Source organism: Impatiens glandulifera, unplaced genomic scaffold (assembly GCF_907164915.1).
Source record: "Impatiens glandulifera unplaced genomic scaffold, dImpGla2.1, whole genome shotgun sequence".
Lineage (NCBI taxonomy): Eukaryota > Viridiplantae > Streptophyta > Magnoliopsida > Ericales > Balsaminaceae > Impatiens > Impatiens glandulifera.
In genome coordinates this window covers 92,198-114,065 of record NW_025919008.1, presented here as the reverse complement: position 1 = coordinate 114,065, position 21,868 = coordinate 92,198, and the positions used below count along the sequence as shown (strand labels likewise).

Genomic DNA, 21,868 nt, shown 5'->3' with positions numbered 1-21,868 from the left:
AAAAAATTGTTCTAAAACTAGTCAGACTTTTCTAATTTTGTAAATAACCTGAGAGAAAAAAATCAAATAAAAAACATAAACCTAAAAAAAAAAAAAAATGGTAGAGGACGTCTTCTTCTTCAAATCGAAAGAAGAGAACCCAAGACTGCCGGTCGGTGACTCCAAAGACAGCGGCGGCGACCATCGGATCTGTAGCGTCGATACCCTTCCACAAGAGTTGCTTTCCATTATCCTTAAGGAAGTTATAGTTTAACCCTACTTGTTACTTCTTTTAACAGCAGTTGGGTGTTCTCTTTCCTTCAGTTCTCTGTGGAAGAGGAAATTAGTGCAGAACATTAACTACAAGGCTGTGTGGAAGAGGAACTTAGTGCAGAGCAGTTTGGTATTCTCTTTCCTTCGGTTCTCTGTGTAGAAGAGGCAATTAGTGCAGAACAGTAATCACATGGCCTCTGGTATGTTCCGATACCAATTGTTACATCTCGCCTGAGTTGAGATTATCTTGTAACAAGATGATCAACAAAATCTTAGCAAATGAGAGATAGCAGAAAATCTACAGTTATGCTAAAAAGATTGAAACATGTCGGTCATATGCAACAACATATGAGCAGAAACCTGGGATTTTCTTTTTACAGTTCTGGAGATGTAAGTTACACTGACAGTGCCCCAAATATCAGTAAAACCCATGAATCAGATTTGGAAACCAATTGGGAAAGATTGCTCAAGCCTTTTGATCTCGAAGAGCTCCGAAAATCGCTTCCATGGATTACCCCGTTTCGTCTGTGCAAGTTACTTGAACTCCCAATTGACGTCCCAACTTCTATGGAGATATTTCATTGGGCTGGTAAACAAAAGGGTTATTGCCATTCATTTGATGTATACTACTCATTGATTGATAAACTTGGAGTTGCCATGGAATTTAAGATGATAGATAAGTTATTGTTGATAATGAAGGAAGAAGATATAACTTTTAAGGAATCCATCTTTATCATGATTATGAAGCATTATGGTAGAGCTGGTTTGCCTGGGCAAGCCACTAGGGTTCTTTTAGATATGATGACTTCATTCTCTTGTGAACCAACTTTTAAATCCTACAATGTTGTTTTGCATATACTTGTGGAAGGAAATTGTCCTGAAGTTGCCCCAAATGTGTTTTATCAGATGTTGAATAAGGGTATATCTCCTAATGTCTATTCTTTCGGTTTAGTAATGAAAGCTTTGTGCTCCATTAACGACGTAGATACAGCTTGTTCGCTCCAAAAGGACATGATGAAATACGGTTGTGTACCCAATTCGGTTATTTACCAAACCCTAATACACGCGCTCTCTAAGTCCAATAGAGTAAACGAGTCTTCCAAACTTCTAGAAGAGATGTTCCTAATGGGATGCACTCCCGATGTTGAGACATTCAATGACGTAATCCTTGGACTCTGCAGGAGCAACAGAGTGCCAGAGGCCGCGAGAATGGTTGATCGTATGATCACAAGAGGGTTCTCTCCAAATCAGATAACCTACGAGGTTTTGATGCGCGGTTTATGCAAGATGAAGAGAGTAGACCAAGCGTGTGCCTTATTGGAGAAAGTACCTAATCCATGTATAGTCTTGTTCAACACGTTGATCTCTGGATATGTTAGCGATGGGAGGCTTGACGAGGCGACAGCTGTCATGAACGATGATATCCCTAGAAATGGTTGTGAGGCGAATGTCTACACTTACACTATGCTTGTCCATGGTTATTGCAAAATGGGTTCTTTAAGTTTGGCTTGTGATATGGTCAAAGAGATGGAATCAAAGGGTTGTGAGCCTAATGTTTATACTTATACAATTTTGATTGATTCCTTTTGCAAGAGGGGGAAATTAAAGGAAGTTGGTTATATAATGGAAGAGATGTCATTCAAGGGGATATCCCTTAATGAAGTTGGATATAATTGCTTGATTTCCTCTTTGTGCAAACACAGTAAGATCGATGAGGCTTTACAAATGCTAAACAACATGTCAAACAAAGGATGCAAACCGAATGTATTCACGTATAACTCATTGATATTCGGATTGTGCAGAGTCGATCGATTGGAAGAAGCCTCGATAATGTTTCGCGATATGGTTCTAGATGGGGTTATCGCGAACACGATAACGTACAACACAATGATTAACGGTTTCTTAAGGAATGGTTTAACGGAAGATGCACTTAAGCTTGTAAATGACATGCTATTTAGAGGATGCCCACTCGACGAAATCACTTGTAATGGAGTTATTAGGGCACTTTGTAACGACGGAGCGGTTGATAAGGCGATGGGATTCTTTGAGGAAATGATTGGAAAGGGAATGAAGTTGAGTGTTGTTTCTTGCAACATTTTGATTAACGGGTTTTGTAGGACTTCAAATGTACAAAGTGCGCTCGAGTTTTTGAGGGATATGGTGCATCGAGGATTGACACCGGATATTGCTACTTATAATACCTTAATTAATGGATTATGCATTATGGGACGTATTGAAGAAGCTATGAATTTGCTTGATAAGTTAAGGTCAGAAGGAATATCTCCGGATGCTATCACTTACAACACATTGATAAGTTGTCATTGTAAGTTAGGGATGTTGGAAGAAGCTCGTGTAATTCTTTGTAGAGGCGTGAATAATGGGTTTATACCAAACGATGTTACATGGTTTATATTGGTGAAGAATTTTGTAAAAGAATGCAAGTAAGTTTTGTAGTCCGAATTGCTATTTCTGATCTAAAAATGGTTGCTAAGGCTTTTGAATTGGTTATTGAAAACTCTTTGTCTGAGTTCTTCCAACTTCTTCAAATGCTATTTTTGTAGAAGTCTTTATATATATTCTTCTATTTATTATGATAGTTGATATTCTTCCTTATATATCCAATTCAATAGAATTTATGAAACCCACCTTTCAATTTAGATGCTTTCAATGTACACCATACACATTCATAAATGAATTCTTTCTGCTGAGAATCTAATTCAAAGCAAACAGAGGAGAAGTGTAAAGAGACTCAGTACATTTATTTATGATCAAATCATCTTCCAAATGGAACCAATAATGATGATTTCACTTCTTCTTGATGATGATAGTACTGTTTGTTGTATATATAATATATATTATTATAAGCTTCTTCTTCACTTTAAAAAATTGCAGGAACGTGCTATGCTAGTAGTGGTTTATAGCTGAAGGAAAGATCATTGTTTGCTTCAAGAGCAATCAAGTCTGCTTTATCCCGGGAGTCTTTCACAGTAGAAAACGCTATCAGATGGTAATCTGAGTGATTAAGACCTCACAAGGGCGAACCACTGTTGCCCAGAAGATAAAATTGTTGGCTTATTTTACATCGACGATGATGATCCATGCGGATTGTTAACCAGCGAGATTGAGAAGAGTAACGTGATATTGTTCTTTCCAATTCACTTATCATCATTCTTGCCGCCATAATTACTCTGAGCATGCGGTCCATCTAGCTCATGTAGGTTTCTAATATATTGTTTGGGCTAGCAGAATTAATATATGATGATAATTTTTTAGTATTTTAATGAATGATGAATTAATGTTTGATTATGGTTAAATTAAAAAAAATTTCTAACAAAAGTTGTTTCTTCGTTCAGAATTTGATCATTCCTCCTATCTCTACCCTGTTTTTTTTTTATGAATTATTGATCAACTTTTATAAATTTTTTAAATTAGTTAGGAGAGTAATATCAGAAAAATAGAGAGTAATATTAGACATAATGTTTATTTAAAAAAAGCAATCCGAGAGAATGAGAAATAGGGATGATTATCATATCAAAGGTTTGAACATGTATCATACAATTTGGTATCAAGCCATCAGTTATAGTTTTATATACTATCATAGGTTTGAACATGTATCAATGCCATCAGTTATGTACAATTTTAAAAAGGTATTTTCTCTTCTAAAAATTTATATGCAATATTAATTTTCTTTTAAGAACACAATCAATCAAATAATCTTGAAGAAGAAATTCCAATGTCAAATGAATGTTATGATTAAAATTTGTATTTATGACCATGGAGAAAAAATTACATAGTGAATTAGACGGAATAAGCCTAATCAAACAAACATATTAATGTATACAAATGGCTCGGATGATATGTGAAGTAAAATATGTACAGAATATTTTTATATTCAAAACATAACTGTTTAGAAGAATCCAAAACATTCATGTGCAACAGAAAATTAGAAATCCAAATCAGTGTAGAGATTTGTTGGTTCATCAAAACAATAAGATGAATCTGGATTCAAACAACATCATCTATCAGCCTATTTATTGAGAGAATTGCAGCTTTGAGTGAGTTAGTATCCCAAATTGAACTCAACCATATTCTTCAAACAATTCAGATAAAAACAACTGAAGGGAGCCAAAAAGATAAGTTTGAACCTGATTTCTGAAACTCATCCAGTCTTCTGACAAACCGGATTACATTACCCTCAAAGATATCAGTCATTTGTATGACCTCCGCAAAAGATGCTCCCTGCACACTATACCCATCTTATTAAAAGAAGAAAATAAACATGAAAATAAGTTTTTATTCATGGTTATGCATGTATGTTTGCATTCACTTCTGATTGACAGCCAAAATAAATTACACATGGATAATTCTTGGAAGTGAAATTGATTGACAGGTGGAATATTATAACTCAGAAACATTACTTGCTTAGGAAAAGATTTACAAGTGAAGAATCGAATAAAGTGTAGCGAATCAAACACTTTTGAGCAATTGCAAAGAAAATAGATTTCATTTGAGTTATTGAATCCATTCCAACTTCATTAAGAGATGTAACATATGGACATTCAATGACTACAAAGACGTTTAGTTCATCAGGAATATATTCAATGAGGGAAGTGTGTGTCGGAAGCTGGTAGAATTTAAAATTGGTAATGGAAAAGACACTTGATTTTGGCAAGATCCTTGGCTTGATGAAGACCCTCTTAAGCTGCATCCACAATTTGTAACTATAATATCTCAGTCTAGAATGAAAGGAGACAAATGTTCTTACACTATGAGGATCAACTATTCTCCTAAGTATTGGAACAATGTTAAAGAATGGATTTTTATACAAATGTTTAATTGCAGCTTGTGTCTACGGAATTTAGAAGGAAAGAAATTAAATAATCTTTGGATCCAAAACTAGAATCGATGAAGAGTTATGGAATGAGATTCAAGTGTTATTACTCAAAGTGGGATCTGGAAATGGAACAATGTATCAAAACAATTGAGAACGAGCTACTATGCATGGGATGAGACATTAATACCTAAAAAATTATGATTGCTAGTTGATATCTTGGGTTGATTAAAAGTTCTTAGTCATTGAGAAATGTACCTAGTAGAATGATTTCAAATTCAAGTGTTCATAACAATTTTTCTTTCATTTATTCCATACAAGGATTAAAAAAAATAAACTTAATTGGGTTAGAATTTTCTAAACTGATAATAATTTAAATTATGAAAAATTAAATTAATACGGAATTGATAATCTTTCAATATTTTCTTTCTTAAATATGGAATGATTATTTCAATTAATGGGTAATTTTGACGAAATGATCCTGATAATGGGTCAAATTCAAAAAACGACCCACACTTGATAAAATTTGCAAAATAACACTTTCAGCATGCAAAATGGCCGTCTTGCTCCCGATATGCCCCATTACCGCTCATTACCACGTATTACATAATGCGCGTATTATGTAATACGCGTATAATGAAATATGCATATTATATAATATGCGTATTATGTAATATGCGTATTTCATAATGCGCGTTTTACATTATACATGTGTTTTACATGTAATATGCGTATAATGAAATACACATATTACATAATACGCGTATAATGTAAAACGCGTATTTCATAGTATATAAAACTTAATTTGCCCTCATTTAAAAAAAAAAACGTTTCAACTCACGACTTTCTCTCTCCAACCCACGACTCTACTCTCCAATTTCCACGACTCTCCAACTTCCTTCAACATCAGTTCAATTTCGTTCAACATCAGTTCAACATCATCATCGCTCAACTCTCATCATCGTTCATCTGTCTCGTCGTTCCTATACTCAGGTGAGTTTAGGATTTATGTGTAATGTTCTAATTATTCAGGCGTTTATGTGTAATACTCTAATGTATGTGTATATTGATGGATAATCCTTAGCTTTTAGGGTTTATGTGTGTATATTTTGATGTTGCTTATCCAATGTTCCTCACTCATGCGTATTACATAGTGGATTGTAATATTCTTATTCTGCATGCATGCATGGTTTAGGATTTATATAATATAATATCCGCGTATTGCTACTTCACGAGCATTGTACATATGTTTTGTTGGGTTAAATTATTTTGACTAAGGGTCAAAGTACTTTGACTAATGGAATTTTGATGATGAGTTGATATAAAACTTAAACTAAGCCGTCTAATTGTTTTTGGTGCAGGTGTATCGAAAACATGCTATATTAGACTAAGTCTGAACGAGGTTCATTAGACTGATTGGCTATTAGACGTATTGAGTTAGACGTGCAGTCTAACAGATACGTAGTTAGACGTGTAGTCTAACATGTACGTAGTTAGACGTGCAATTTAATAGATACATAGTTAGACGTGTAGTCTAACATATACGTAGTTAGACGTGTAGTCTAACAGATACGTAGTTAAACATGCAGTCTAACAGATACGTAGTTAGACGTGCAGTCTAACAGATACGTAGTTAGACGTGCAATCTAACAGATACGTCGTTAGACGTGCAGTCTAACAGATACGTAGTTAGACGTACAATCTAACATATACGTAGTTAGACGTGCCGTCTAATAGATGAGAGTTAGACATGCAGTCTAACTCCTTTAGATTAGTATGAAGGGATACGTAGTTAGACGTGCCGTCTAACAGAGATGAAAGTTAGACGTGCAGTCTAACTCCTTCAGATTAGTCTGAAGGGATACGTATTTAGACGTGCAATCTAACAGATACGTAGTTAGACGTGCAGTCTAACAGATACGTAGTTAGATATGCAGTCTAACAAATACGTAGTTAGACGTGCAGTCTAACGAATACGTAGTTAGACGTGTAGTCTAACAGATGCGTAGTTAGACGTGTCGTCTAATAGATACGTAGTTAGACGTGACGTCTAACAGATGAGAGTTAGACGTGCAGTCTAACTCCTTCAAATTAGTCTAAAGGGATACGTAGTTAGACGTACCGTCTAACAAAGATGAAAGTTAGACGTGTAGTCTAACTCCTTCAGATTAGTCTGAAGGGATACATAGTGAGACGTGCAGTCTAACAGATACGTAGTTAGACGTGTAGTCTAACGGATACGTAGTTAGACGTGCAGTCTAACAGACGTATCCGTGTACTTGTGTACTATGGAGGCGTTCCAATAGAAGTTCGTCACGTGTCATTATAGAAGATTCGACCGTTGGTGCCTGCTCTCTATTTAAAGATCTTCAAGGACAACGGAAGAAGAGTCGATCGCTGACACTAAGAAATACGCATACGAACGAACTGCTGAACTTACAATCGAACGAACTGCTTTCTTGCTTTTACTGTGTGTACATCAAGATAGTGTTATAATCAAAGTATTGTCTAGCTTAATGATATTCTTCAATATACTGTAAGTTGAACAGAGTATGTTTTGTTCAACAGTGAGCTAGTTGTGCAACTGTATTAAATTTTAAGAAACGTATAGTGAATCCTTCCGGTGGTTGGAAGAAGGGGTGACGTAAGAGAGTTTTGCTCCGAACATCCATAAACAAACTGTTGTGTCATTTACATTCTGTCATCTTCTCATTCTTTGGTTCTTAGCTTCAAACTTGAGCAAACATTTCCGCACTTAAATTGTTCAAGAGTTTGCAAGGGTTTGTGAAGAATAGAAAGTGATTTAAATCCCTAACATGATTTCTATCAAGTCGTTTATCCGAAGCCGTCATCAATAGCCATACCCCCATCTCTATCGATTACATCGATCCTATCAATTGGTATCAGAGCTCTGTTTATATTCTCAAGCTTTCACTAAGAATGTCAACCATAACCAAAAATGCTAGTGCTACCGCAATCCCCACATTCTCAAGAGAAAACTATATCGTGTGGAAAAAGAGAGTTCGTGCTCATCTTTCTTCTCTTCATGACGATATGTGGAGTGTTATCACAGATGGTCCCATCAAGATCGATAAGGAGAAATCCAAATGGACCAGTGAAGACAAGAGAAAGAACAATCTCAACAACATGGCTTTAGATGTCTTGTACAGATCTCTTAATGACAGTATGTTCAACTACATCATCGAGTATGATACTGTCAAGGAGACCTGAGACAGACTTACCCAACTGTGTGAGGGCAATGAGCAAACAAAGGAGAATAAGATTATGGTTGACACTCAACAGTTCGACAACTTAAAAATGCGTCCTGGAGAAAGGATGAACGAGTTTGACACAAGGTTCAGCCAAGTTATCTCCACTCTATCTATTCTCGGCAAGACCTATAGCAATAGGGATATTGCTATCAAGGTCATGCATGCTCTTCCAAGGGAGTGGGACATAAAGACGATGGCCATGAGGGAATCCAAAGACCTCAACAAGATCTTGCTATTTGATTTGTTTGCTGATCTCAAGGCCTATGAGTTTGAGTTGAACTCAAGGATTGAAGAAGATCAATCCACATCCATTATCATTGCCAAATCGTTGGTGAGCGCTGAAGATCTTCTTGCCGCTCCTGATGTGCAAACAACAGCTCAGCAGCTTAGCATCTATGCTATGTCTCTCTTTGTGAATAAGTTTGGCGACTTCATAAAGAAGAACAACTCTAACTCAAGCTCTTCAAATTCTAATGATAATAAGAAATCCAAAGCTAATGTTAAGTGTTATAACTATGGCATTTTAGGTCATTACCAATCAGAATGTCGGAAGCCTAAGTGTGAAGAGAAGAAAAATGACAATGAAAATGAACTAAAGGCTCTTATGGCAGGGGACGGGAAGAACAGACGAAACCATCGCGATTCTTACTTCTCATCCAACGATAATGATGAAGACGAGGTGGCTTGCTTCATGGAAAGAGAAGAAGAAGATATCCATGAAACCGAGGTATTTGACTTCTCCTCTGAAAAGTTTTCAAGGGAACAACTAGTAGCTGCACTAGATGACATGGTCATAGAGTACAGAAAGCTAGCAGAATCCCTAAATGAAACAAAATCTTCATCTAAGGTGTCTCAACCGATTTTATCTCAAACTCAAGAATCAAATGTTTTTGAAAAGAAAGTAATAGAGATCTCATCCGAGAATGAGATGCTCAAGGAAAATATTCAAACTCTTTTTTCTGAAAACAAAAGGTTAAACTATGTTGTTAGTGCTTGGACGAGGTCTAGAGAAGTTGTCAAATATCAGATTAGTCTGTTGAAACCTACTGGATCTAGATCTGGTTTAGGATTTGATAGCAATGATCCAAACCAGTCCTGCAAAAAGTCAAACTCAACAACTGACAAGCTTAAGCCAATAAGTTTTGTCAAAGGGAGTGTGACTGATACTGAATCTAATCCGATTCATGAAGAGGTAGCGTTGAAGAATGAAATAACTTATGTTCCGCCGACTGTTAGCTGGCTGAAAAATAAGTTAAATGCAGCCAGAAAGTCTAGCAATCTAAAACCTGACTCAAAATCAATGAGTTTTAAAAGAAAATCATCTTCAAAAGCTAAAGGATTAGTGGCTAGCAGGAATATGTCTGCTAAGTCATAATCATACGCATTAATCACAACACAAAATGGAAAATCCATCAAAATATCTCAAATATGGATTCCTAAGGGATTGATTGATCGAGGACCCAATTGAATGTGAGTACCAAAGTTTGTAAATATTTTCTTGTGTAGGTGATACAGGAGAGCTGCAGGAAGGAAGCATGGAACATACTCTTCTGAGTATACATTTTAGGAGCCAACAATGGCACTTTCCATTCTAGAGGACTAAGTGTTTTTATGTTTAAAAAATATTTTTTGGTCTTAAGGACCTCAAAACATTTGTTTATTCATTTTGTTCTTGCACAAAATAAGAGGGAAAATTTATTATGAAAATAAGGACACACGCAGACAAAATGCCTTAATCGATCTATTAGACGAGGTCATCTAAGAGAAATAGCATGTACTTAGATGTATTTTTACTCACACTCTATGCATCTAAGTCTATGTGTCTTGGTTACTAACCTGCGCAGTTAGACGTATACGTCTAATAGACGTTATACTTTTTTATGACAAGAGCAAGTGGATGCTCACGTCTAACTAAACACACGTCTAATACGTGATGTTCATGCGTAATTAGACGTCGACGTCTAATAGACGTTAGACGCTTATGAGACACGTAATTAGACCTTTGCGTCTAATAGACCCATGCGTCTAATAAACGTTTAATTTTCATAGATTTGTGTAGTAAGAAAAACGTCTAACTACGTGTGTATTAGACTAATCAAGGACAACTGTCCCACGTGCTATGATGTCTAATTTTTCCCGCTCAAACATAAACATAGTCATCTCCGAATAACATGAAGACACGTATCTTTCAAGTTAAGAGTGAATGACTAATATACCCTTATAATAATGATGACTATTTGGAAAGGATGTCGAATTTTAATGAATGGGTCCTACCCCTAGGAAAATATGACAGTTTTCTCATGCGACTCTTGGGAGTCTATATAAGGACATTCTGCATGAGATTGAAAAAGCTTTTTCTCTCTTAAAATCTCTTAAAAACCCTAGATTTGTTCTATTTTCTATCTAAGAAACCCTTGTTCATCTTGTGTCTGTTCGTATTCTTTCAAAATGGGCAACAAGAGAATCACACTTGGTCATTGTACTTTGCAGGTCGATTTCCCTTCCGTCTATACGTTCGATCAGCAAGATGTGGTCGACATGTTCAGATCCATTGAATATTCCGGTCTCGGAAAGTACCTCGGAGGGCTGTTCATATTCCACCAAAAAGAAGTCAAGGAGTTTTTCAAATTGGCGACGATGGACGGCGATTCCATTACTGCAACGGTGAATGATAATGAAATATCTTTCAATGAGTTCTTCGAACTTCCATCGAAGGGGCACACATTCAACCTTTCTCTGCCATCTGAAGTCACGGAAGAAATGAAGACGGTTTTCTCAGCCGACGACTCGGAGATTCGATTAAACGGGAGTAAGAAAGTTCTCAAACCCCACTTTATTTTGTTGAATGATGTGGTTTCTAAAGCGCTTCAAGGGAAGGCGGGTTCTTTCCATCTTTATACTCAAGATCGTTTTGATTATATGACGGCTATTTCTAAAGGGATTCAGGTCAACTGGTCCTCCACCTTGTTCATAAACCTGTGCGCAATGATTAATCAAGAGAACAAGGAAAGTGTGAGTTTTACTGCTCAACTTAGCCGTCTGCTGAAACATTTGAGAATCCCTATGGGGGATTCTGAGCCGATCAACTCTACCCGAGTGTATAACGTGTTCATTGTTGCCAACACCATTGTCCGAATGAAGAACAACAAGGAATCGTTGTCTGGAGTATCAAGCCAACAAACATGAGGAAGGTCTGTTACTCATTCCAAGCAACCAACGACTTCTATTCTTTCGACAGGAGCTAAGAGAACGAGAACAATCAATGAATCAGAGGCTAGTTCCACTAGTCTGAAAAGCTCTTCGAATAAGGACTTTGGAATAGTCGATTCCCGAGTTAAGTAAGGTCCAGTCGAACTTGCTGCTATTCCAAAGTCTCCCCTGTCTCTAGCCGCGAGTTAGTTAAGAAAACCTGCTAAGTCTTTCGCTTCAAGAGGAGATAAATCAAAGGCGCCCAGGGCGTCTAAGTCTGTGAAAGTATCGTCTAAGGTAACCCCATCGCAATCTCAGGCCGAAGTGGCTAAATTTAATGTTCCTATGATGGAACAAGATAAATCTGTTTTTGTTCCTGTTGTGGAACCTGCTGTCGGGCCAACTGTTGAGCCATTTGGTCCAAACATTGATAATCTTAACATGACTTCGTCTCTTGTCCGTCAATTCGATCTTGTAGCTGCTGATGCTACAGTGTCTTTTGAACTAGATCAACGTGCAGTTCTTACCATTGCTACTGGTGATGCATCTGAAAAGGCCCTTTCTATGCCAGTCGAAGAACTCCATATTTCCAATCCTGTCCCAACAAAGTCCTTAGTGATTGGAAAGCTTGTTCAGTTAGAACCCACGCCAGGACTCTTTGCTAGACCCCTTTCTGCTCATGAGTTAATGCCTTCTACAAGAAAGGCTACTGGAATCACGTTTAGGGAACCAAGGCCTACTCCAAAGCCTGTTGAGGTTATTAGAAAAGGGAAGGGTGTTGCAACCGATTCTAATGAGGAGGTTTCTGAAACAACCTGCATTGTCAACCTTATTATGGATTAGGCGCCCAATATATATGCTGCTAAAAAGATCGAGATCTTTGATACTTGGGTCTTGAACAAAATGTCTATTAAGTATGATGAGGTCATCAAGGGTAAAGGCATAAGCATTTAATGGTTGAAGCTAGTTAGTACTGAAAAGAGAGTCCTGAAATGGGCTAAGACATCAGAATTTTATGAAGCTCTTAAGAGAAAAGAGCTAGTTGAAGCAAATTTGAGAGGAAGAGCTCTCTTTCTGATTCTTTAAGCCAGAAGAGCCAATTTCAATCCTCTTGAGAGGAATGCTAAGGTAGAGGAGAAAGCTCTAAAAAGACTAGACAAAATTATGCAAGATTACATTTCTACCGTTGTTAGGTACGTTCATGGAGCAAATTGCTCAAGGGCTAGTCCATTTGGAAATTCCTCAAATGAAGATGAACTTATGGATCTGTCCGATGATCGTGATGTTGCTGAAGATGAGCAAGCTGCTGCTCTTCTTGTAGAATTGGGAAGTTTTTTGGCTGAAGAAAAACGTCTAATGGCTCAACCCAGAATTGAGAAAAGTGTGGAACCCATTCAATCCAATCCCATTATTGAAAAAGAAGAAGTTGTTAAGGAACCCGCTCAAGCTCTTATTACCCAGGAAGAGGAAGTGTTGGAGTCCCCTATTCTCGAAGTAGAGGCATTTCCAGAAAAGGAGGCTGAAGTAAGTCAGCCTAATGAAGCTAGATCTGAGGGGGAACCCTCAAAAGACAAGGAATCAGAGAAGAGTTCCTCATGTGAGGGGGAACAAGCTAAAAATGATGAATCATCAAAAGGGCTTCCGTTGTCTCAATGTTTTATTCCAGGATCACCCAGGCCTCGATCGTTTCCTGATATCAATGCTGCGAATATTCATGATGATATTGTCAACCTTCCTCATCATTCAGACGGGTCGCCCGGCCTGGTTCACAAAGTACGTGAAAATTTTGTTGATGATGAAGAACAAGGAAAGTTTGAAAGTGATTTAGAGAAGGATGGACCCGAGCAATCCATGCAAGTTCATACCCATATCAGTCCAATTCAGACCGCTCTAGCAGATTCTCAAGAGATTTCATCTAATGAAGGATCATCTGCTGGTGGTACAAAGCTTATGAAGTCCATGAAAGCATTAATGAAAACTCTTTAGAAGAATATGGCTGTAATGGAATTCAATATGGTAAAGATTATGAAGACTCAAAAAGCAAACAAGAAGGAATTTGCCGATCTTCTTAAAACCCATAATGAGATGGAGCAGATACTGAAGAGGAACACGTACAAGATTAATACCCTCAACAAGACATACACCAAATTTGAAAAGAACTTCTTCAGACGACAAAGCGAGTTGATCGACTGTGAAAGAGAGAATGCCGTTGAACTCCATAATGAAGTTATGGATGGAATTAGCTTGCTTCGAAATCAGATGGTGGAAATTCAAGGCAATATGAGCAGAGATGATGCTGAGCGGTTAGAATAGGCTGATTCCTTTGTAAGGAAGATTCAGGCTGAAGAAGATGCTAAAGCTGCTACCGAGAAAGATAAGAATCTCATTACTCAAGGCGATGACAATAGGGACAGAAGAGGTGGTGGTGTTTCAACAGGAACCAGATCAAAGCAAAAGCCAACCGGTGATGATAACGATAGGCCAATCAAAAGAGGCGGTGGTCGTAGCGGTGTTCGTGTTGATAGAAGCAGTGGAGGTGATCGTGGTGGCAGAAGTGGTGGAAATGGACGTGGTGGTCGTTCTCTCCCTCCGTATCGAAACCTTCTAACTAGTGAAGAATTCAGCTGTCAAGGATCTCGCTACCCAATCGACCCACTCGTGAAAAGGGAAGATCAATAATCTCTTTTCTCCTAAATTATCTTCTATTAGTTTTGAACTTGGTTATTTAAACTTGGTTTCTGAATATTGGTTTTTGGAACTTATTTCTGTAAGACTGATGAACAAATTTGACTCTTTCTTCTATTGGATGGATGTTTATCTCTTAAATTGTACAAAGTTTTAACATCATCATCAAAAAGGGGGAAATTGTTGGGTCAAATTATTTTGACTAAGGGTCAATGTACTTTGACTAATGGAATTTTGATGATGAGTTGGTATAAAACTTAAACTAATCCATCTAATTGTTTTTGGTACAGGTGTATCGAAAATATACTATATTAGACTAAGTCTGAATGAGGTTCATTAGACTAATTAACTATTAGACGTATTGAGTTAGATGTGCAGTCTAACAGATACGTAGTTAAACGTGTAGTCTAACAGATACGTAGTTAGACGTGTAGTCTAACAGATACGTAGTTAGACGTGTAGTCTAACAGATACGTAGTTAGACGTGTAGTCTAACAGATACGTAGTTAGACGTGTAGTCTAACAGATACGTAGTTAGACGTGCAGTCTAACAGATACGTAGTTATATGTGTAGTCTAACAGATACGTAGTTAGACGTGTTGTCTAACAGATACGTAGTTAGACGTGCAGTCTAACAGATACGTAGTTAGACGTGCAGTCTAATAGATACGTGGTTAGACGTGAAGTCTAACAGATACGTAGTTAGACGTGAAGTCTAACAGATACGTAGTTAGACGTGATGTCTAACAGATGAGAGTTAGATGCGCAGTCTAACTCCTTCAGATTAGTCTGAAGGGATACGTAGTTAGACGTTCCGTCTAACAAAGATGAAAGTTAGACGTGTAGTCTAACTCCTTCAGATTAGTCTGAAGGGATACATAGTGAGATGTACAGTCTAACAGATACGTAGTTATACGTGCAGTCTAACAGATACGTAGTTAGACATGCATTCTAACGGATACGTAGTTAGACGTACAGTCTAACGGATACGTAGTTAGGAGTGCAGTCTAACTGATGCGTTTTTAGACGTTCCGTCTAACAGAGATGAAAGTTAGACGTGCAGTCTAACTCCTTCAGATTAGTCTGAAGGGAACCGTAATTAGACGTGTCGTCTAATCCCATTAGACCAGGTGGTCTAATGGATCCTGCTATTAGACGGGGGCGTCTAATTTCATTAGACTTGTTAGTCTAAGTGAATAACGTCTAATGCCATGCTTAAGCAGTTGCTTGAAGCTAGCATCCGTCTACCCACGATCAACTAGCTGTATGCTACTCTTGCTCCACTTTTTAGTGCACATCAGTACGACAACCAGTTGCAACCAATTAACTAATGTCATGCAAATATTCTTCCCATTACTTGTTTCTTGTTGGAATATCCTAGAAGAATATTTGGCGCACTACCAGATTGGTAAGACCACGATCCTTGTGCTTAGAGTTTGCTGTACCTGTGTACTATGGAGGCGTCCCAATGGAAGTTCGCCACATGTAATTATAGAAGATTCGACCATTGGTTCATGCTCTCTATTTAAAGATGTTCAAGGACAACGGAAGAAGAGTCGATCGATGACACTAAGAAATACGCATACGAACGAACTTCTGAACTTATAATCGAACGAACTACTTTCTTGCTTTTACTGTGTGTGCATCAAGAGAGTGTTAGAATCAAAGTATTGTCTAGTTGAGTGATATTCTTCAATATACTTTAAGTTGAACAGAGTCAGTTCTGTTCAACAGTGAGCTAGTCATGCAACTGTATTTGATTCTAAGAAACGTATAGTGAATCCTTCCGGTGGTTGGAAGAAGGGGTGACGTAGGAGAGTTTTGTTCCGAACATCCATAAACAAACTGCTGTGTCATTTACATTCTGTCATCTTCTCATTCTTTAGTTCTTAGTTTCAAACTTGAGTAAACGTTTCCGCACTTGAATCGTTTAAGAGTTTGCAAGGGTTTGTGAAGAATAGAATGTGATTTAAATCCCTAACATGATTTCTATCAAGTCGTTTATCCGAAGCCGTCATCAATAGCCAGACCCCCGTCTCTATCGATTACACCGATCCTATCATGTCTATATTGAATTGTCTACGTATTGTCTGATGTTTCTTACTTAAGTTGGTTATGGTTTATCCAATGTACGCGTATTGTCTGATGTTTCTTACTTGAGTTGTTATGCTCACTCCTATATTGTTTATTTTTTACTACTTGTTGTTCCTTTTCTGAAGATGGAGTCAACCATAATTCCTGAGTTTGCTTCTAGGGTATCATGGAAAGCCAATCTGTCAAACATTGTCACTAAGTTTGCTACAATGGATATAATGGAAAGGGTAGAGCAAACCCAGTTCCAAGTTTTATTCAAAGGAGCCCGTCACTGCGGTTCTTAGGAACGATAACTCATCAAATACTCCTCAGGAATAACAACTCAAATTTTAAACAGATGAAGTTCCTCGTGAATGGAGAGGAGCTATTCTTTGGGATGAAGGAGTATACCTTGGTCACATACCTCAAATTTGGGAGATTCCTTTTGGTGGAAACCATTTTCAATCAAGTTGAAGAATGTCCACCTTTGGTGGTAAAATATTTTAAAAGTTGTTAGAACATGAGACCTTCACTCAAAATATGTGTCCTGCTTTGATAAAGAAAATGCATGAAAGTTGGGGTTGAAGGTTTTGAACAGGACCTGGAACACTTCAGGTCAGTATATCTGGATAAGAAGAAATCTATGGGGAAGAAGGAAGACAAGAAGGTCGATATTTCTTATACCGTATTTGGGTTCGCACTAGCCTTCCAAAATGTGGACCTATGAGGTTATGAAAACGTTTTCCCCTAAACTTGCCTAGAGGATGCTGCAAGCGCATGAGCCTTGTCTACCCAAGGATAATATAGTACAAATCCAGCAGGAAGAGTACCACCTTTGATCTTCACACTACCATATAAGGAAAGGTTATCAAAGGATGGAAGTGTCTGAAGAGGAGAAGATCTTATATAGTGGGGAGGAGTTTGAAGATACGGGAGGTAATTTGTATGATTCATAATTTGAATTTGATTCCAGAAAGAGAAAACATGAAGATATTGAAGATGTAGTTCCTTCCAAACCTTCCATGAGGAAGAGAAGACAAATTACTCACCCTAACACATCTCATTTTGTTCTTGCCAAACCTTCCACGAGGAGAAGAACCTGCATCCCTACCCCAACCCTATCACCTCTCATTCTATTGAGAGCGCTACCAGGACTCAAGTAGATGATGATGGCTCTCAAATGACTCCAACATCAACAGATCCCCAGGATGATGATGACCCTCAAATGACTCCAACATCAACAACTCCCCAGGATGGATGTAGATTGGATTAACTGACGAAGGAGTTAAATAAACTAAAAACTAAAATAAATCTCATAAAAGAGATGTTGAACAAACTACAAGAACAGTTTGAAATATTATTAGCCACACTAGAGGAAAAATAGAGCAGGAGAAGATTGAAGGAGATGAAGGAAAAGAAGGAGAAGAAGGATGAGAATGTTGAGGTGAAGGAGGAAGACAAGGGGGAAGACAAGGATGAGGTATATACAATTCAATTTCACGTTATTTATATAGGTTCAAGCTTTTGTCTAATTTTTTCTAATGTGCATGACAAGATTGAGGATGAAGATGTGGATGTGTTGTCGAGAAGAAGAAAAAGAACGTGAAAGTGGAAAAGAAGAAGAAGAATGAAAATAAGAAGATGGTGGAGATCTTGGATGTGGTGGTGGAGAAGGATGAGGATGACAAAAAGAAGATTGAGGAAGACAATGATGAGGATGTGGAGAAGCTGAATGAGGAAGACAAGGATGATGATCTATTGGAGGAGAAGGATGAGGATCTTGTGAATGAAGAAGATGTGGAGAAGGTGAATGTGTTGGAGGAGAAGGATGAGGATCTGGTGAAGGAGGAATATGTAGAGAAGGTGAATGTGTTTGAGGAGAAGGATGAGGATCTAGTGAATGAGGAAGATTTGGAGGAGGTGAATGTGTTGGAGGATAAGGATGAGGAGCTTGTGAATGAGGAAGATTTAACGAAGGTGAATGTGTTGATTGAAGATCTGGTGAAGAAGATTGAGGATGTGGAGAAGGTGAATGAGAAGATTGAGGAAGATGTGGTGAATAAGAAGATTAACAAAGACAAGGATGTGGATCTATTTGTGGAGAAGGATGAGGTATGTAAAATTTGATAGGATCGACTTTATCGATAGAGACGGGGGTCTGGCTAAGGATGAAGGCTTATGAAAAACAGTTTGAAAGAAATCCTGTTAGGGATTTAATTAGCTTTCTATTCTACGCAAACTTGTGTAAACACTTGAAACAGATTCAAGGCGGAATTATTTACTTGGGTTTGAAGCACAAGATGAAATATGAAAAGATGACAGAAATGAAGAATACAACAGTTTGTTTATGGATGTTCGGAGAAACTCTCCTACGTCACCCCTTCTTCCAACCACCGGAAGGATTCACTATAAGATGATAAGAATCAAGTACAGTTTACATACACACTTAGCTCACTATTGAACATAACACTTTCTGTTCAATTACAAGATGAAGAATATCACTCAGCTAAAGGTGTTTTGATTCTAGCTCTCTCTCTCGATTCACACACAGTACAATCAGAAAGAAGCTTCACAGAATAAGTTCAGTAAGAAAGATGATTGAGTAGTTTCTCTCTCTGCAAAATCAGACTGCTTGTTCGTTCGTGTAAGGCAAAAGTTTAAGGTAAGATCCAGTCCTTCGTCCGTTGTCCTTAAGATTGGTTTAATACAATGCAGGAGCTAACGGTCGAATCTTCAAGAATTATACGTGGCACTCTTCCATTGGAAAGCCTCCATTGTACACAGCAGGTTCTGAGCACAAGGATCATGGACGTACAGAACTGGTAGTGCACAGAATAGTCCATCAGGGATGTACCTGCAAAACGGGTAATGTGAGGAAAATTTTCTTACGTGGCATTCCTTGATTGGATGCATATAGTTGTTGTACTAATATCCACTGGAAAGTGGAGCAGGAGTAGGGTACAGCTATAGCACATGGGTAGGAGAAATTCTAGATTCAAGCATACTGCTTAAACTGAGCATTAGACGTATTTTAGTTAGACGGATTGTGAAAATCTGTCTAATGAAATAAGTCATCTCCTTTTAACAGAAAAACGTCTATTAGACCGCCTGGTCTAATAGAATTAGACTCACGTCTAATTACAATAACCATTAGACCGGTACGTCTAACTCCACTGAGTTAGACTACACGTCTAATTCCGGTTCTACCTCAGACTTTTCTGAAGGAGTTAGACTCACATCTAACTTTCATATCAATTAGACTACCCGTCTAATTATTCAATAACCATTTGACGGGCACGTCTAACTCCACTCAGTTAGACTGCACGTCTAATTCCGGTTCTACCTCAGACTTGTCTGAAGGAGTTAGACACACGTCTAACTTTCATATCAATTAGACTACCCGTCTAATTATTCAATAACCATTAGACGGGCACGTCTAACTCCACTGAGTTAGACTACACGTCTAATTCCGGTTCTACCTCAGACTTGTCTGAAGGAGTTAGACGCACGTCTAACTTTCACTAATTAGACTACCCGTCTAATTATTCAATAACCATTAGACTGGCACGTCTAACTCCACTGAGTTAGACTGCACGTCTAATTCCAGTTCTACCTCAGACTTGTCTAAAGGAGTTAGACGCACGTCTAACTTTCACTAATTAGACTACCCGTCTAATTATTCAGTAACCATTAAACTGGCACGTCTAACTCCACTAAGTTAGACTGCATGTCTAATTCCGGTTCTACCTCAGACTTGTCTGAAGGAGTTAGACGCACGTCTAACTTTCACTAATTAGACTACCCGTCTAATTATTCAGTAACCATTAGACTGGCACGTCTAACTCCGCTGAGTTAGACTGGCACGTCTAATTCCGGTTCTACCTCAGACTTGTCTGAAGGAGTTAGACTCACGTCTAACTTTCATATCAATTAGACTGCCCGTCTAATTACAAAAAAGTATTAGACTACACGTCTAACTCCGATGAGTTAGACTGTACGTCTAATTCCGAATATATTAGACTTACGTCTAATTTCGTGTATTCATTAGACCATCCGTCTAATTCTTTACATCTATTAGACTACACGTCTAACTCCGATGAGTTAGACTGTACGTCTAATTCTATTAGACTTACGTCTAATTCCGTGTATTCATTAGACCATCCGTCTAATTCTTTACATCTATTAGACTACACGTCTAACTCCGTTGAGTTAGACTGTACGTCTAATTCTATTAGACTTACGTCTAATTCTGTGTATTCATTAGACTTGCGTCTAATTCTTTACATCTATTAGACTACACGTCTAACTCTGATGAGTTAGACTGTGCGTCTAATTTTATTCAAATGAAAATCAAAATCGGTCTAGTGACCTTCATTAGATCCAAGTCTAATAACGTATTGTCTCAATACACCTGTATCAACACTCAAAAGTTATTTCATCATCAAAATATCATTAGAGGGTAAATTATTTCAATATTTAATCAAAATAATTTGACCCAACAATTTCCCCATTTTTGATGAAGAAATTGCAGACATGCATACCTATATCAAAACATGCATTCATCAAATAAATAAACAAACACCTTGTTCACTTATATCATTTACCCAAAAACCAGTATTCGAGAAACCATCAAGAAACCAAGTTCAATAAAGTTAAAATAGAGTAAAAGAAGAGAGATCATTGTTCTTCCCTTTTAACTCGAGGATCGGTTGGACTCATCTCTTGGCTTGGAGGCATGTTGAAGAAAGAAGGATAGCCGCGACCACCACGGTCGCCTGCATTTGATCTTCCACCACGTTCACCTTCACTGGCACGTCCACCTTGATCGGCATTGGTTAGCCTGCTCCGGTCACCACCACTTCGACCTCCACGCTCAGCACCACTTCGACCACCACCTCTTTTGGTTGGCCTAGGATTGTCATCAGAATTTGGAGCTCGCCTGGATCTTGTCTCGGTTGACACACCATCATTCCTTCTGCTATACTCACCTTGAACTGGTCTAGGTAGAGCACCTTCAGCACTGCCCCTTGCATCCTCCTTTGCTTGAAATCTTCTAGCAATGGAGTCAGCAAATTCTTGGCGTTCATTGTCATTCCTTCTCATGCAACCCTGGATTTCAACCATCTGATTCTTCACCAAACTGAATTCTTCCAAAGTTTCCTTGTGGCGTTCATCGTTGATTTGCATTTCAATATCAAATAACTCGGTTTGACGATTGACAAGTTGTTTTTTAAACTTTGAGAAGTTCACGTTCGCGATATGAGTCTCATATGTGTTCTTCTTCAAGGTGTTATCCAGTACATTGAGGACCTTGAAAATATTGTGAAAGTTCTCCCTTTCTTATTCCCTTGAATTCATTGTCTGACACATAGTCTTCTGAATTTAGGAGAGCATAGACCTCATAGATCTTAGCACTTTATTTCCTCCAGCGGATGACTCTTCGTGAGACGACACTTCTTCAGATTCTACTGCCATACTTTGAATAGGCTCAAAGTTTGTATGAACCTGCAAGGATTGCTCCGGTTGATTCATTTCAGCATTCTTAGCAGCTTTGTCTAGTTTTTCT

At 38.0% G+C, this 21,868-nt stretch overlaps 2 protein-coding genes across 2 annotated transcripts; both read left to right on the top strand.

Annotated features, from left to right (window-relative positions):
* The first annotated feature begins 115 nt into the window (after positions 1-115).
* Positions 116-3,500, top strand: LOC124917320 (pentatricopeptide repeat-containing protein At5g64320, mitochondrial-like). The gene is made up of 2 exons (XM_047457776.1): positions 116-2,693; positions 3,145-3,500. The coding sequence occupies exons 1-2, from the start codon at positions 532-534 to the stop codon at positions 3,158-3,160; spliced, it is 2,178 nt and encodes a 725-aa protein (XP_047313732.1). The 5' UTR covers positions 116-531; the 3' UTR covers positions 3,161-3,500.
* Positions 3,501-17,707: 14,207 nt separating this feature from the next.
* LOC124917325 (glutamic acid-rich protein-like) lies at positions 17,708-21,359 on the top strand. The gene is made up of 3 exons (XM_047457781.1): positions 17,708-17,782; positions 17,893-18,414; positions 21,306-21,359. Exons 1-3 carry the CDS (start codon positions 17,708-17,710, stop codon positions 21,357-21,359), a joined length of 651 nt encoding a protein of 216 aa, XP_047313737.1.
* The last annotated feature ends 509 nt before the right edge of the window (positions 21,360-21,868 follow it).

What these genes read in the sequence shown, in the direction of transcription:
- LOC124917320 (XM_047457776.1), top strand. Translation starts at nt 532, where the DNA reads ATGAGAGATAGCAGAAAATCTACAGTTATGCTAAAAAGATTGAAACAT.
- LOC124917325 (XM_047457781.1), top strand. Translation starts at nt 17,708, where the DNA reads ATGAAGGAAAAGAAGGAGAAGAAGGATGAGAATGTTGAGGTGAAGGAG. An exon ending in AGGGGGAAGACAAGGATGAG is followed by an intron (nt 17,783 to 17,892) that starts GTATATACAATT and finishes GTTGTCGAGAAG; the next exon opens with AAGAAAAAGAACGTGAAAGT. An exon ending in TATTTGTGGAGAAGGATGAG is followed by an intron (nt 18,415 to 21,305) that starts GTATGTAAAATT and finishes GAACTGGTCTAG; the next exon opens with GTAGAGCACCTTCAGCACTG.